Source organism: Aythya ferina (genome assembly GCF_964211825.1).
Source record: "Aythya ferina genome assembly, chromosome: 3".
Classification (NCBI taxonomy): Eukaryota; Metazoa; Chordata; class Aves; order Anseriformes; family Anatidae; genus Aythya; species Aythya ferina.
In genome coordinates, this window is record NC_140298.1 from 5,449,701 (window position 1) to 5,464,938 (window position 15,238).

The following is a 15,238-nucleotide window of genomic DNA, read 5'->3' on the forward strand; positions in this document are numbered from 1 at the left end:
CGGGGCGGCGAGGGGCGGCCCCCTGAGGCGAGGAGGCGGCATCGGGGCGTCGCGGGGCTCGGATGGGTTTTTTTTTGGGAGCTTTCTGGTATCGGGGCGCCCACCCCCGTGTTTGGAGTGCCAAGTGAAAGGGCGAGCTCAGGGCGGTGTTGGCCACCAGCGCTGTCCCTTCGGGTCTGGTCAGCCCAGCCCGTTATGTTCCGTCAGGAAGCCAGTGCCCGACCCCAGCGCATGCTTTAGCCCAGCCCGGGTACAGGACTCCACGTTTCCTTGCTGGTTTCAGTCAGATTCCTCTCAGCACCGTGCCTTTTAGGGTGCCCTGGTCTCTGAACGGCAGCCCTGCCCCTGAGTGCAGTGCCTGCACCCTCAGCTAACGGGGATTAGCACAGCCAAGCTCCAAAACCTGGTAAATCGACCAGAATAAAGCGGAGAAGACCGCTGTAAAGGTCTGATCTGCTTTCCTGCCACATACAGGCTGTAGTCTTCAGCCAAGATTTCAGAAAATTCCTGCTTGGCTTGTGATGAATTCTCTGAAAGTTACTCCACAGGTTAGTAAGCCCTGTTGTGAAAACATTTACACAGGTTGCTTTGGTTGGTTGGGTTTTTCTCCCCTGCTTGAGGAAATTTTAAGACTTAACCACCATTTTGTCACACTGCCGGTTTGTCTAACGAGGCTCCTTTGCACTGTTCCCATTTTTTCTCTGTAGGAATTTGGTAAATTTGATCAAACCATTCCGTAAAGCCTGGCCTTTATAGGTCTAGCCTTTATTGACACCCAAGTGGACTCAGCGTTAGCACCTGGGGACAGAAGCGAAAGACAGCTCATAATCAGGAGGAATTTAGAAGCAGCTGAGGGCTTTCACAGTTCCTCCATCACTGAGCTAGCAGGGAGACAGGCCTGCCCATAGCACTACTCACACTATGCAGAAATGAAACATCAATAGCAATTTTCCTCACTTTCTACTGTGTAAGGCTAGGTCACATCTCGCAATGATTCAGCGATGACTTATATTCTCTCTTCACTAGGTATTCAAAAACTACCTGCTGCTACCAAAGAAGATTTTTCATTGATAGCTTCCCAGCATTGAGAGCCCTGTCTTTGTGAGCTGTAAGCTTCCTGCTGCCACAATTAATGCCAGCTGAGAATTAAGTAAGTAAGAGCCTCATGGAACACATACCTTCTGCTATCTTCCATGCAATACACAGAGACTGAACTCAGTCTCAATATTATTTTTTCTAATCCTTTATCCTTTAGCTATTTTTGTGGTTTGTAAAAAAAGAAAAAAAAATCTAATTTATCAGTGCCCTTCCTTCTTGAGTAAATAGTTTTAATGTTGAATGTGGTGTTTTAAAAATATTTAGACCTAAGAGTATTTAGACGTGAAATAATGTAGTGAAGAGAAAGAAATACAGTAATAGAAATTACTTGAGAAGACATACTTAGCTGAAGTTTCCTTTTGATAAGACAGAACAGGAAGGACTTTTCCTTGCTGCTCAGTAAGAACTGGGGAAGCCTGAGGGAAATACACTGATTTTCCTATAGATTCTCTGAGGATAAAGAAAAAAGTGATTGGCTAAAACCGAAAGAAGTTTGAAAGGTGGTGGAGGGATTCACATACTGGAATCAGATTAGGTGAATTTACATGACATTTTGATGATGTGTGAAAGGAAGAGTTAAAGAACATTTTATTGTGTGATACAAGGTTCTGAATAATTATATTTCTGTCCTCAAAGAGCATGTGAGTGAGAGAGGTGACAAAACAGATCTCCATGAAGTAGAGAAGGGGAAGCATGTAAAATGATGGCCCCAAATATATGAGGAGATTCCTATGAATTCAAAAGGACCAGGAAAGACTGACTTCAGAATGAAGAAGGAAAAAACTGTAGGGTACATCTAAGGAACTCTTCTCTACCAGTTAATATAGAGCAGGTTTGGAATTAATTGCAAGCCACATTCAGTGTCGAGAAGATTTGCAGTTTAGGCAAAGTCTGCTTGGGAACAAGAGTAGAGTTGCTTTCATTTCTAAAACAGAACCGAGTGTTCCTGAAACAGGGTAGACATGTCAGAGCACTGTTAATCCCTCTAAAGTAGGTCAAGCTTGCAAAGATACACCTCATTTGAACCTGATTAGGAGCATGAAATGGGAAACAGGTTAAAAAGGGAGATCAGTGGGGCTGAACAATTAGAAAAGACAATTGTTTGGACCAAACCATTTATTACTTTCCTGATTACTTTAATCACTCTGTGACAAAACTTGTTCTCCTTCAGCTTCACTTTGCTTCTGTTAAACCTGTACATCTTCAACTTTTACCCCCGTTTGTGCTTTGCAGCCATCTTTAGAGAAAGATACTTTTCCAACTTCTATACTCCCACTTCTGTTACAGAAAAGGTTTGGAAGTCAATACGTCAGTTTAGGTTTTGTCTGTTGTTGGAGGCGAGTCCAGGTAGGTTTGGGAGAGAATTTGGAAAATGGGATTTATGAGTTCACTTCTGTAGCTCCTTGTTTCAATAGCACAAAGCCAAGATGAGATACTAGACAAACTAAGGAGCTGAAGACAACGTCCTTCAGATGGAGAGGTCAGTTTCTTTGGACTCCAACTCAAAAACCGCTTTAGGGGTGGTTTAAGATTTTAGTAATCACACTTATCTGCTGCTTCTTCTGCTACAAACCTAGCAACAGAAGCCAATTTTTCAACTTCCTGCATTCACAGCCGAGTATATTATTTTAAATCTTTAGTACACATTATCAGGGGAAGCTGCTAAAGAAAGTTTCTTTTCAGTAGCAGGAGGACAGGGGATTAAAAGGAGCTTAGAGGTGATGAGTCAGTATAGACCTCTTCAGGATACAGATTTATTTTGATTATAAAATGCAAAGTTGTATTATAGTATGTAAAAAAATAGTAATAATAAAATAAATAAATAAACATGGTAGACCTGAATGAAGGGACAGATGCAAACAATGCATCTTCCTTCTGCTCTGTGGTACTGCAGGTACTCGTATCACAACTATTACAAGTATTTCTGTACTGGAATGCTTAGTTACCTTCAGAAACAGTCCCTAATCTACTCAGATGACAACACCAAATACATTTTTTCCTAGACCTCCCTAACAGTAATTTCTGTGTTTCCCTGGAAGGTCATGAGAAAAGTTGTCCTTTGTGCACCACAAGTATTTTTCATATGTATACTTTTTATGTTCATTGAACTGCAATTTACACTTCTGCGATTGTGTGGCTTTCCTCTAGAAAAAAATGGAATTAAAAACTCGTTGATCTTAGGTGTGTGATATAAAGGGTATATTTAGATGACTTTTCTCTCTAAGATTATTTCTATTAGGTTTGTTTTCTACTTCACTGAAGGCTGTCCTATTATTAATTCACATGTTCTTTTTGTGATAAAGACAAGTATTCAGAATTGTTGGTGTTTTATTGTATGCCAGGATAGATTTGTGACACTGCCTGGAGCAGAATAAATTATTGTAACACTCATTTTTCCCAATATATGCCCAATCTCAATATCCATTTTCCTGTTCTACACTGAATTTCCAGAACTACCTTTCTAGACTTCTAGAATTTAATTTTAAAAGATTGATTGTTAAACTATAAAATAGGAATTTATTGTCATACAGGCAACAGGAATTGATATTTCCAGTTTGAATGTGATCTTTCCCTGTGCCTAATGAAATAACGTTTGCAATATATTTTTTACTGTGTGAATCGTAAATGAGTTTTTAACTTTCTCTACTAATTACTTGACAAATTAAAAAGAATAAACTATGTTCAGAAATAAGTATTCTATACATGTTCTAGCACAGATTTATTAACCCTAAAGCATGTCTTTTTTAATGGAGAATGCTTTAGTTTAAAATAGATCAGTAAATACACCACAGCACTGCAATTAACTGATTCTTGGAAATGCACAGGAGCTTTGCTTTCGATATCTATTTAAAGTGAATCAAAACTTTTATACAAGGGTTTGACCAGGAATGTCCATATCTGTCCTTCATAAATCAGACTATAGAATTCCCTGGAATGTTAAAATAAATGTATAAAGAATTTTCTTGTTCATATGAGTCAAGCTTGACTGAACCTCATCTAATGGCTGCCCACCAGAAGGTAAGTATATGATGACAACAGGAAGTCATATGTTGCACCTTCATACAGAAAGTTACAGAGGGTACTGTACCTATAATGCTTAAAGTTTGTTTTTTTTTCCTAGTTAAATGTAGTTTCCAAGAACATCTCTGACTAACCTTGAGGTTTGCCGTCATACATAAATACGAAGAACTATAGTTGTTCTGTCACTCTGATTCAAAGATACTCAGCATTGAAAAAAAATCAGTTGTTATCAAAATAACCCTGATAACTCTTTTGTTGTTTATGCTTCTTATACAGGTAAGTTAATGACCATCACAATAGGTGCATTAGTGTGTGCTAACAGTTATGTCCCACCTTCTTGCATCGCTGCTCCTGATCTTGTAACATTAAAAAACATAATATAAAAAATATGTTTTTTCACACTGTGTGCGTTTCCAACTACAGAAGACACTTGGCTACTGAGGTGAAGATTTGCCAAAGGCTGAAAAAACAAAGCACCAGGGTATTGGTGCTCAGTATACTTCTGATGGTCAAAGGCATCCATCTCTAGGGAGCAGAGATGCCAGAGAAAACCTGGTTCAGGAAGTATGACGCCTGCGTGGGAGCTAGAGAAACTGCTTGCTTGCTGGCTTTGAAAAGATGACTGCTGCAGGAGAACTGGGACAGAAAGAATGAGATTTGGAACCAGAAGTCCAGCCTGTTTCTGGTGAAACGTCTCTATTGGTATCTTCACATATCTACCAAGACATGAAATGGACAGGCAGGAAGTCATTTGCAAGCCTTATGTAATATCCAGTCCTGCAAAGAAGCGCATTCTGGGGGGTTGCTCTACCCACACAGCACTCCACCATGCAGGCATGCCTCCGCATCTTTGCATAACTCAAGCTTAGACCTCCTACAAGATCATCTCCCACCTCTAGAGCGCATCTGTTCATTTTCTGCCTGTCAAACCTCTTCAGAATTTAAAAGTTGCAAGTTGTAAGAGATAGGAGAACAAGCTCTCAAGTTTGAGTACATCAGTTCAGGACAGATCTGATAAGAAACGTTTTTATTTTTATTTCTAAAATGGAATTCTGCTGCTGGGTAAGGAACTGTCTTTTGCAATATATTGTTCCTCAACAATAAAAATAAAAATCTAAGGCAGAAGCACAATTCTCTTTTTAGATCTGACACTCCAAAGCCTGATATATGTGGTTGGGTGAGCTACATGAAAAGGTATTATTAGGTTTTTATTAGATTATGATGCAAGCTCAACCTGGCTAGGCATGTCAGACTGTAAATCTAGTGCAAACATCTGTGGCCAAATTTCATTTTCATTCATGGTGCTGTTTGACTGCAGACATTATTCCTTTCTGCTGTAAAACTGGTTCCATTCTAACAACTGTTAGAAGGGCAGAGGTATATGTAGGGCAATGTTTATAACGTAAACAGTCATTGATGTAAAATGATTCTGACTCTGCTCCTGAACTAAATCAGAAATAATGCTTGTAAAGGCAAAGGAATTATTCTTCCTTACAATACATGAAACCAAAGTTCAGGCCTTTATCACAATAGAGGTAAGACTTGTTGGATATGGCACGGATATTTATTTATACATGTCTTTTTACCATAAGTGACTTCTTATATCTGAGATAGCTGCCAGAAGGGAGCAGAAAGCAGGCTAAGCGTGGTGTTAAAAGAATGAATCAAACTGTTGAAGCCAGATAGACATGGACAACTTCCATTTTCAACAGGGACTGCACAAGAATTGGGTTTCTGAAAGCTGCACTGGGTACTGAAGACACTTGAAGTGCTTTTTCCATTCCAGAGAGTGACAGTCTCGCTAACAGTAGGCAGCTCTCTTTGCAGTGTGTCACACTCACTTTAAACCTTCTCCGAATGCTGCAGGAGCAAGCCAGTGAACCAGGCTGCCCAAAGGCACAGCACAAACCCAGGCTAAGCTCACAGATGTTCTATAGCAGAGTGTCTGTTGTGCACTATATAACAAAACCTGTTACTTTTTTTTGTTTTTCCTTAAAAAAAGTCACAAGATATCCAATATTTTCTGCCAAAAGAATAACAGCTCACCTGAGAAGGTAGTGTGTTTGAGGAGTGAAGACTGGCATATCATAACCTAAGCTTTTGCTTGAAATCAGTTTTTGGATGAGTATTTCAAAGATGTTGCAGCAGAGCCACAAATCCAGATGCCATTGCACATAGATCTCAAGCCAAGCTTCCACATCTTCCAACCTGTGGGACTATCTTTATATAGAATTTATCTAAATTTAGTGCTGGAGATAAGTTACTTCTGATGAAGGCAGCAGGGTAAACATGAAACAAGAGAAATATTTCCCAGTACTTTGCTATAGCTGCACTGCCTTTTCCGAGCTGGTAGTCAGTCTTTCCCACAGTAAGAAAATACGTCTTCATCTAAATGCAATGAAAAATATATTTTTGGCTCCCAGCTGAGCAGTTCTTAGGTATATTGGCTTGGTAAGTGTGTCAGTATTTCAGAGGCTTCTGTGGGAATAGACTTCTCTAAACATTTTTGAATTTTGGTAAGTAATATTCATCTGTTCTTCACTATTACAGAACAGGTATAAAACCCTGATCCTGGCCCTCCTATTTAACTGGTGATTGCCTACATCTCTAAACATATTTCCACATACCCCTCCCATTGACCTGTGCAATATGTAGATCAAGAGAAACGGAGAAGTAATGCTATCAAACACACATACCCAGTAACCCTTTAAAGAAGGCAAATGAATACAAAAGGCAATGCAGGACGCTGAAAAAAAACAGTTATGCAGAGAAACTGACAGAAATGCAGCATGAAAGAAATGTAATTACGTAACTAGATCCTGCCATAGCTTTGCCTGTGTTATTCTCCTCATAATTCTACCTTCTTTCCAAGGGACAACTTAAAATAACTTACTTGAAAGAAGAATTACATGGCAATGTGATCTGAGTTTATCTCATCACTCATCTTGCATCTCTAGTGTCCTATAGACATTCCAGGCCATTTATCTTTCAGACAATGAACTCAAATTGTTCCTGGAATATTAGGAATAAGATCAGACATTTTCAGTCATAGCTGTAAATTCATTCCAGTGATTTTAGAGCAGTAACCTGTAAGAAAATTGGACATGATCAAAGAGTTTCTCTGCATTTAAGCGTAAAGGTGTCTGCGTTCAAAATTCTTGGTCGTGACCATGTCTTTCTCATAAATAAAAGCCAGATGAATGAAGAGCCTACCAACACAAGGTGATTTTATTGCCATAGGCAGGATGGATCATCTCTGCAGTATTTCTGCAAAATGGAATGAGAAGACTACCTACATTTTATAGTAATTTATGTGGCCATAAAAATAGTTCTCTGCGGCACAAAGTAGTAGCACGTAGATCAATAGGCTTCTGCAAGGATGTATTTATGAATGCAACTCTGCTGGTGGTGACTAAATGCTCCTTTGGGTGCAGAAGAAAACGGGCCACCCAGAGAACTGCTTCCAGCCAAGTCTCCATCTGGCACAGAGCAGCCGCACAGCTCGCTGTGCAGCTGCTTCCATGTGACACTTGCCAGAGGCCCACGTGCTGCCGCTGTTGAAAGGCTCTTTTAGTCAGTTTGTCATCTGGGGGTTGCAAGTGCCTTTCAGGTAGTGGGACAATCATCCTGGGCCTGCTGTAGTAGTCTCAATTCAGAAAAAAAGACTGTTAGACTTAGCAGGACTTTTGCCTGAAGAGTTACAGTTGGGTTAGGCTACAGATGGTTAGACTGAGAAGTCGTATCATTGCTGGGACATGAAAGAAGTCAGTGCAAATTGCCTGAGAGAAAGACTATACTCAAGCTTCCAGGAAGCTGAAGTTCTAGTCTTTGTTTGCCAAGGCCACAAAAATCTTCAAATACACCATCATCTTCCCATGATTAAGCGCAACATCCGAAGTGTCTGTAGTTAAGCCTGTTGCAACTTTCAGACACGTGGTGTGGTTTGGTAGTGAAGCTAATGTAAAGGACATGGACTTTTCTTCGGGGGCTTCCTGTGCAGAGCATGTGAGATCCAGTCCTAGAATACAAGGGCATCAAGCACACAAATTCAAGATAATATTCTCGTTTTGACAGAAAGAGGGAAAACTGTAGGGCGTGTACACTTATCTGCAGCGTGGGCTGATGACAGAGCTTATTTAATTTTTTTTTCTGATCTACCCCCTTGCCAAAGACTGCATTAGCAGATATCTACAAATAGCATGCTTTGTAAGGCTAAGAAAGTTGAAGTTGTTAAGTGCTCAGAGCCTTACTTGATAGCTTTTTCCCATTAATACTGTTCAGTTCCACAAGTAGGCAATGTAAAAACAGACATAAGTGGATTACCAAAGGTAACAATCTCAAGGATGCTTGAAGGATGTAGGTATGTAGCCTTGGCTCATTTCAGAAAAGACCTGTACTCAACATTCACTGGTATTGCCGAAGCATCCCTAGCCGAAGTGCAGCTTTTTGTGTGGCAACAACTTTGTGAAAATCATTCTGGTTGGTCAGCTTCTTCCATATGTTTGACTCTCCTGGATGCCTTTTCTCCTCGAGGGAAACATGAAACATTTAGTCCACTTGCCAAGGTTTATACATCCCTGAACATCTTTTTTCCATCCATATCACTGATTAAAAAAGAAACGAACCAGCTTGCTTTGCAAATGGCACAGTTTATTACATCAGTTACTGGCGACTAATTTTCAGGGACCCAGACCTGATCTTATAACGAACTGCTGTTGGCATATGCTTAAGCACAGAGAAGTAGAAATGAGGCAGTTTACAGAGCAGCAGCTGCCAAAGCAAGTCCTCTCTGGTTTCAGACCCTCCTCTCTGAGGAGAGCATTGTAGATCCACGTACTGCATTCTAGTCCTGTGACTCTGCGGTCACTCCTGCAGAGCCTTGTCCCTGAAGCAAATTCACCATTTGGCATGCTGGACCCTAATTATAGCTCATGTCGCAACTCCTTCCCGGTGGGAATGCAACTGCCCCACAGCTCAAAACACAGCGAAAGGGTGGAATTAATCTTTCTGTGCCTCACCCAGCAGAGCAGCTTTTTGATCCAAGTGCTTCTGTAGCACAAGTGATGGAAATTTTCTAAGCTGATGTTTTACATTTTGTTCTCTTATTTTCTCTGAATTTTTCCATGTTGAAAGACTAGGTTGAAGTGGGAAACCATAAGACAATGATGGCCTCCTAATACAACTTCTTGGCTTGTATCTAAAACCCCACAGGCAGATGCTGCTTTGCTGCTGTCTCAGTCAGAGATGTATTAATGTAAGAAAATCACCAGGACTGTAAACCTGAGGGCAACTGAATCCAAAGGTACCTTGAAACCGCTGCGTTAAATGGCTGAGGAGACATTTATACCAAGTAACTCTGACAGAGCCTTGGCCGTAATAATGGGAAAATTACTTTCTGCTTTGACATCATAAAGAGCTGTACTTTTGATAAGCTTACAATATATCAATACATTAGTTATTTAATTTTGTTCTAAATGTGTACGTGGGGAATATATCCTGCTAAAACACAGCTCCTAATAATACAGCAGTCATGTTCCTCCTTCCACACATCCTTGCGAAGAAAGCAATTTCCATACTCCATTGAGTTAGAAGAAAAAAAATATTACAGTTTAGGAAAGAGTAAATGTTATTTTAAGTGACCAAATCCTCCAAACAGTTTCTTAAATGCAACTATAAATTTCTGCTGCAAAAGGCAGAGGGAAAAAAAAAGCCATGAGGACATGCAGGGAGTCAGCAAAGTCCCACCACGCCCTGGGAAGGGAGTTCTGTTGTCATTCGCTAAAACAGAGGGCTGCCACTTGGAAGTGTTACAGACATTTTTGAAATCCTCTTAGCTCTCTGCATATCATTTGCTGCTACTTGTGGTTCAGTTATTTCCCAGTAAAGTCTGTTCTGCGAACAAAAGGCCAAATAATTAAAACAATTTTTTGGCTTCTAACAGTGCTGACTACTTCCTTTGCCCAAGAGGGATTCCATGTTTTATACCCAAGATTTCTTTCAGGCTCAGAGCTGTCGCTAAACATAAAGAGTGAACAAAATACCCCAGTAATGCTTGGGGTCTGCAGAGAAGGGGTAACCCCTGCCTTAAGGTTACTGCAGTACCATTCCTCTGTTGCTTTTACAGTCTGATTTTCCAGGGGTCTCTGGTAGCAGTACAGGTGGCTTTTAAAGGGGCAGTCAGGGAATCATTCAGGTTGGAAAAGCCCTCTAAGATTATCTCATCTAACCTTTAACGTAGTACTGACAAGTCTGCCACTAAACCATTCTTCTAACTTTTAGATTCATACATTTCCTGAAGACCTCCAGGGACGGTGACTCAACCGCTTCCCTGGGCAGCCTGTTCCAATGCTGCCCACCCCTTTGGGTAAATTAATTTCTCGTAATATCCGACCTAAACCTTGCCAATGCAACTTGAGGACATTTCCCCTCCTTTTATCACTTGGCCTCTCTACAATCTCCTTTAAGGTAGTTGTGAAGTATAATCAGGTCTCCCCAAGCCTCCTTTTTCTCCAAGCTAAACAACCCCAGCTTTCTCAGCTGCTTCTCATATAAGAGCTGTTCCTTAGACCATCCACCAGCTTTGCTGCACTTATCTGCAAAATAACCACCAGAACCTTTTGTAGATAGAGAAAAACACATTTTAAATGAGAGGCTTAAGGACAAAGGAACCTGACCCACACATTCAGTTTCCTCAAGTCTATATGATAAAAATTTTGGGAAGGGCAAGGAGAACACCGGACCTTGTAGAGCTAGCTTTATGACATCCTTGCAGATTCCTGTATGCTGAGTGTTATTTGCTAGTCTACGGTCCATGGAAAAGTAGAAGCTAATAGGATAGGTAGGCAAGCTAGAGAGAAGTTAGCGTTAACAGTTATGATAGTAAATTGAAATGAAGCATCATAGTGGATAGAAAAAAAAAAAAAAAAAAAAAAACTTTCTTACTCAAAGCTGTTACAAGTGGTTACAAGTTCATACCACAGACCCAGCAAATTAAAATTAGTAAGAGTTTACCACTAACTGAAATAGTTGAAAGGTAGCTAAACACAGTAGCAAACATATTTGTGAAGAAACAAACCTTGACATTTCAACATAGGACATCAAACACCTATCATGAGCCATAAACCAGCTACACATGTACGCTAACAATTCCCTCTGCAGCTGAAGCCCGTCTCCCAAAAGGGAAAGAACCTTTGGAGCTTACGTACTCACAAACATCTGCAATAACTAGTTTGCCTACAGAACTCAGCTCTTACAGAGAGCTGTACTTTGGCCCTGAGGGCACTAATAAGTCTTTAGTGGCCCTGATCAGCCACACCTGGGACCCTCACCCATACCCCTTCACATAGGCTTTTGGGCCCTATTAAAGCTCAGGCCAAAGCACTGTGTCCTGATCTGAGCTGTGATATAGGAGTGTAGGTTTTTATGTTTTAAGGCTATCGTTTATATGCATACAGCAGCATTATTTGCTGATGGCATGGTTGTAGAGCCTGGTTCGCACCCGTGCCACATCTGCATCCTGTTACCTGTACCTTGTACTGCCTGCCCTGTTCAGGTACTGAAGAGGCTGCCCAGGTTAGAGAGAACTAACTGCATTAGGGTCACCCTGAAGTCCTAATTAAGCCCTACTTGTGGGTCAGCCCAGCTTTTGCTATTCCTTGATATGCGAAGCAGGAAGATACCTAAATAGGGGCTGGAATGAAACTACTAAAAGCAAGAGTTGGTGCTAGTTTTAAAAGTTAAACTTAAATTCTCCTGGGATTTCAGTAACAGTGAGATACATGTTTTCATTCTTTGAAAAATTTCTAGAAATAAGCAATCCACTATTTCCCTCATTAAGTTATTTTAGTGTTTAATTGGCATAAGCAAAGAAAGTAATATTTTTCAGTTGCTGTATGCTGCATGGTATTTTGTCATAATAGGATCTGTACGTGTCACAAACTCCTGGCTGTCAATGAAACCAACAGGATTACAGAGAGTAGGATTTGCTTCTGTACTTCAGAACAGGCTGTTTAGAGAAACAGATTACTGGCTGTGAAGCTAATCTTCTGAAAGAACCTACTTTCAGCCTGGAGAGGAATGGGGACTGCTGTCAGTTTCTTGAGAGCGGAGAGCTAAGAAATGGGATGTTTAATGCACTCCATTACCAGAGCCTTTTGTATGTCTTGCATGCTTGGCCAGAGAGTGTGGGTATAAGTGTTACATTCAGGTCTAGTACTTATTTGCAGAGTATCTAATTTCCATGATTGGCAAGCAGCAACTTCTTGAAGAAATCAGATTGAGTTAAAAGCTTTTGAAAGTTGCAGTGTCAGTATTCACTGAATTGGATTCACCCAGCTTCTTATGGTTGGATTCTAATTAGTATCGCTCTGTATTTTTCTGCTGGGTAGCATAGCAAACCTGGCATACTTAATAACATTGCCATGCTGATTTCACAGCTTTAACTGTCAACCTGCTTTAATTCTGAAGGAATGGAAGGGCTGTTTGTTAAAATACAAGCTGGGAGGGTGGAAAGAGGGGATGTTTGAACTTCTGAGCTTTCCTGGGGCATGAGAAAACAATGGAGTAAGTACTTCATAAGGATGACTACCCAGTAAAAACGTCTCTTCAGATCAAAATTTCCCTCATCTCTGATTTAAAAAACAAGTACCTGTAGCTCTGCCAGCACATTTTACAGCATGTCTTGCTGTTCTGTAGCAGTTTGCAGTATGTCCTGCTATTTTTGAGCTGTTTTGTGGTCTCTGTTCAGATGTCTGTTTCTCAAGGCATTAAGGTGAGAGCAGCAATGTGAGGGGCTGAGTATTAATGAAGATAAAGGTGTCAAACACTTTGACAGTTACTTGCTTTAAGAGCCTCTTGAACAGGTCTGTGTAACCACTCATATCCACAATCCTGTGTGCACATCCTAAATACATGTTTTTATCCTTAACTCAATAAGGTCAGTGAAGCTGATGCAGGTAGAGAATAGCTGACACAGCCCAAGGTCACCAAGCTCACCTGAGCTGAGTTAAATGTGCTTTCTTCATTGCTTTAACAACTCCATCATCTTTTCTGTATGTCTTCTCAGTACTTTATTTGGACAAAGCAAATACCTACTGCTCTTATGCATCTTAACATCCATTTTACATGTGAGCGTAAACGCTTTATTGTTTGATAATAGGAGTTCTGCAGACTGTTTCTTTTTTCTTTATTTTTTTTCTTCTTCTTCATGAAAGATGTTTCTGACAGATGCAGGAGTCAGGTTTTAAACACTGGTGTTTTCTACCTCTCTGTAGAGGTAGGATACAAGCTGCATTATATCAAAAGTATGCTAAGATTTTTTTTTTTTTTCCAAACACCTCCCTGTCACTTCTATTGATGATGCATTGTTAACACTTTGCACAGGTAGGGTACCTTTTAAAAATATGTAAGTATCAGAATACCCTAGTGAGTAATGTTAATATTATTGCTGTACTTGTCTACAAATTGGAAATCATAGGAAATAAAATGTGACAAATCATCCTGAATCTATGGAGTTGAAAAAAGAAAGCTGCTAAGATTAAATGAATTGTGGAATTTCCCTTGTTTCCTGACTGTCTGTGAGACCTGGCTGCTCTTTCTCATCTGACTAAATCTCTGGGACTAAAGTCATCCTAAATGCAAAAATTGCAATGCTGGCTCTGACAAATTTCTGCCAAACAAGGGTTTTGTCTACAGCATTGGGTAGCAACAAATTCTTAGGGAAACAGTCCAAGCTCAGACTCTGCATACCATCTCCTCCATCTTGGAAATATCTGGTGTTAATACTTTAAAAGCTTCTCTTCCAGGAAACTTTTGCTCTAAATTTAATTGTTGGTAATGGAATTAACTTTTGTGAATTTGTTTATCCCTTCTTTGAATCTGTTCATAGATCTTAGGTTCTTTTGCAGTAGCTTTCACAACTTGATTACACTTTGCATTGCAAAAGGTTTATTTACTTAGGACCTATGGCTTCATAGCCAGTGGGTTGCCTCTTAGTTCTAGTAGTGTAAGAAACAACAATTTTTTGCTTTTTAGGAGTCTGCAGACTGTGTGTTACTCCACTGACTGCCGTGGAATCTGGGCTGCTGATTTACGAAGCGAAAGCAAATGCCTGCTGTAGATGCAAGTGCAGCTCACATTATTTATCTACCTCTCTCCTAGTTACTTGGCATTGTAGTATGCTAATGACAGCTTGGGGCAGGTGTAATTTCCATTTCTGTGATAAACCAGTGGTGTACTTGCTTTTGGAAAATGTGATGACAGATCGGGAATGCATCCAGTTAGACAACCCATGCCCTCCTCAACACTTGCTTGTGTTGGTGGATGCTGTGTTCAGTCAATTAACAGTTTGTCAACAGCTGATTATAGGATAGCAAAATTAAGATAGCACCTCCTGCTAAGTAGATTTAACTTCTTTTAGAATACCAGCACCTTAGCAATGACATTGTTTCCAGGCTGAGCTTGGTTTCCTTGCTGGTACTGCTAGCCTCTCTTGCTGTGCAGAGCCTCAGTGTGAACACCAGCTTTGCTGTACTTGCTGAGACTTTGGAGGCCTTCTCATTTTTTTTTTCATGATGACAAGGAATTAACACTGGCCCCAAAATGTCTAGGCAAACCATCAAGCCTTTAGTTGTTGTAAGACAGGGTAGAAAAATATTCTGCTTCACAAAAGCTGAAGGGGCTATTTTGATCTTGATTGAGCTTTCTTGTGTGGTGTGGGCTTGTACATGAGGGCATGTGTGCCTTCTCTTCAGCAGAACTGTAGCTTTCTGAGTTCTCCTACTTCCCCTTGTGTCACCTCCACCACTGGCTTGCTCAGTGGTTCAGGTATCTTTCAAGATGCACCTGAGACATGTCTATAGCAGCAAGCACAATGACTGGCTCATTACCCTCCTTCATGAATGCTTGCTTCCAAATCTGTTATGAAACACCCATGCTGCTAGAGAACCTTTAGTTTGTTTTGCTGATGTTTGTTTTTTCCGGTTTATATTCTGACGTGGACAAACTGTTCTAGCATCTTCTATGTGTAGTGTCTTAGTGTACTTACAGAATCAATTCTTGGCAAGGTATGGGTAGCAGACAATTAATTTTGCATTTTCTGAGCTTACAACAAGAGACAAGG

At 40.4% G+C, this 15,238-nt stretch overlaps 1 protein-coding gene and 1 long non-coding RNA gene across 6 annotated transcripts; one reads left to right on the forward strand and one right to left on the reverse strand.

The window, feature by feature from the left end:
* Positions 1–32: 32 nt before the first annotated feature.
* Positions 33–5,412, forward strand: LOC311435266. Its single transcript, XR_014692012.1, has 3 exons — positions 33–548; positions 1,027–1,150; positions 4,543–5,412. It is a non-coding gene; the product is annotated as an uncharacterized lncRNA (long non-coding RNA).
* Positions 5,413–7,675: 2,263 nt separating this feature from the next.
* On the reverse strand, positions 7,676–11,360 carry LOC311433947 (uncharacterized protein). 5 transcript variants are annotated; one of them, XR_014691102.1, is made up of 3 exons: positions 11,195–11,360; positions 10,860–10,966; positions 7,676–8,643 (listed from the first exon to the last, which is right to left on the reverse strand). XR_014691102.1 is itself a non-coding variant. In XM_084513691.1 (3 exons), exons 1-3 carry the CDS (start codon positions 11,251–11,253, stop codon positions 7,941–7,943), a joined length of 363 nt encoding a protein of 120 aa, XP_084369817.1. In that variant the 5' UTR covers positions 11,254–11,360; the 3' UTR covers positions 7,676–7,940. The 5 variants fall into 5 exon arrangements, 1 of the variants encoding a protein (XP_084369817.1); XR_014691103.1 differs by having other exon boundaries at positions 7,676–8,646; XR_014691104.1 differs by having other exon boundaries at positions 7,676–10,006.
* Between the last annotated feature and the right edge of the window lie 3,878 nt (positions 11,361–15,238).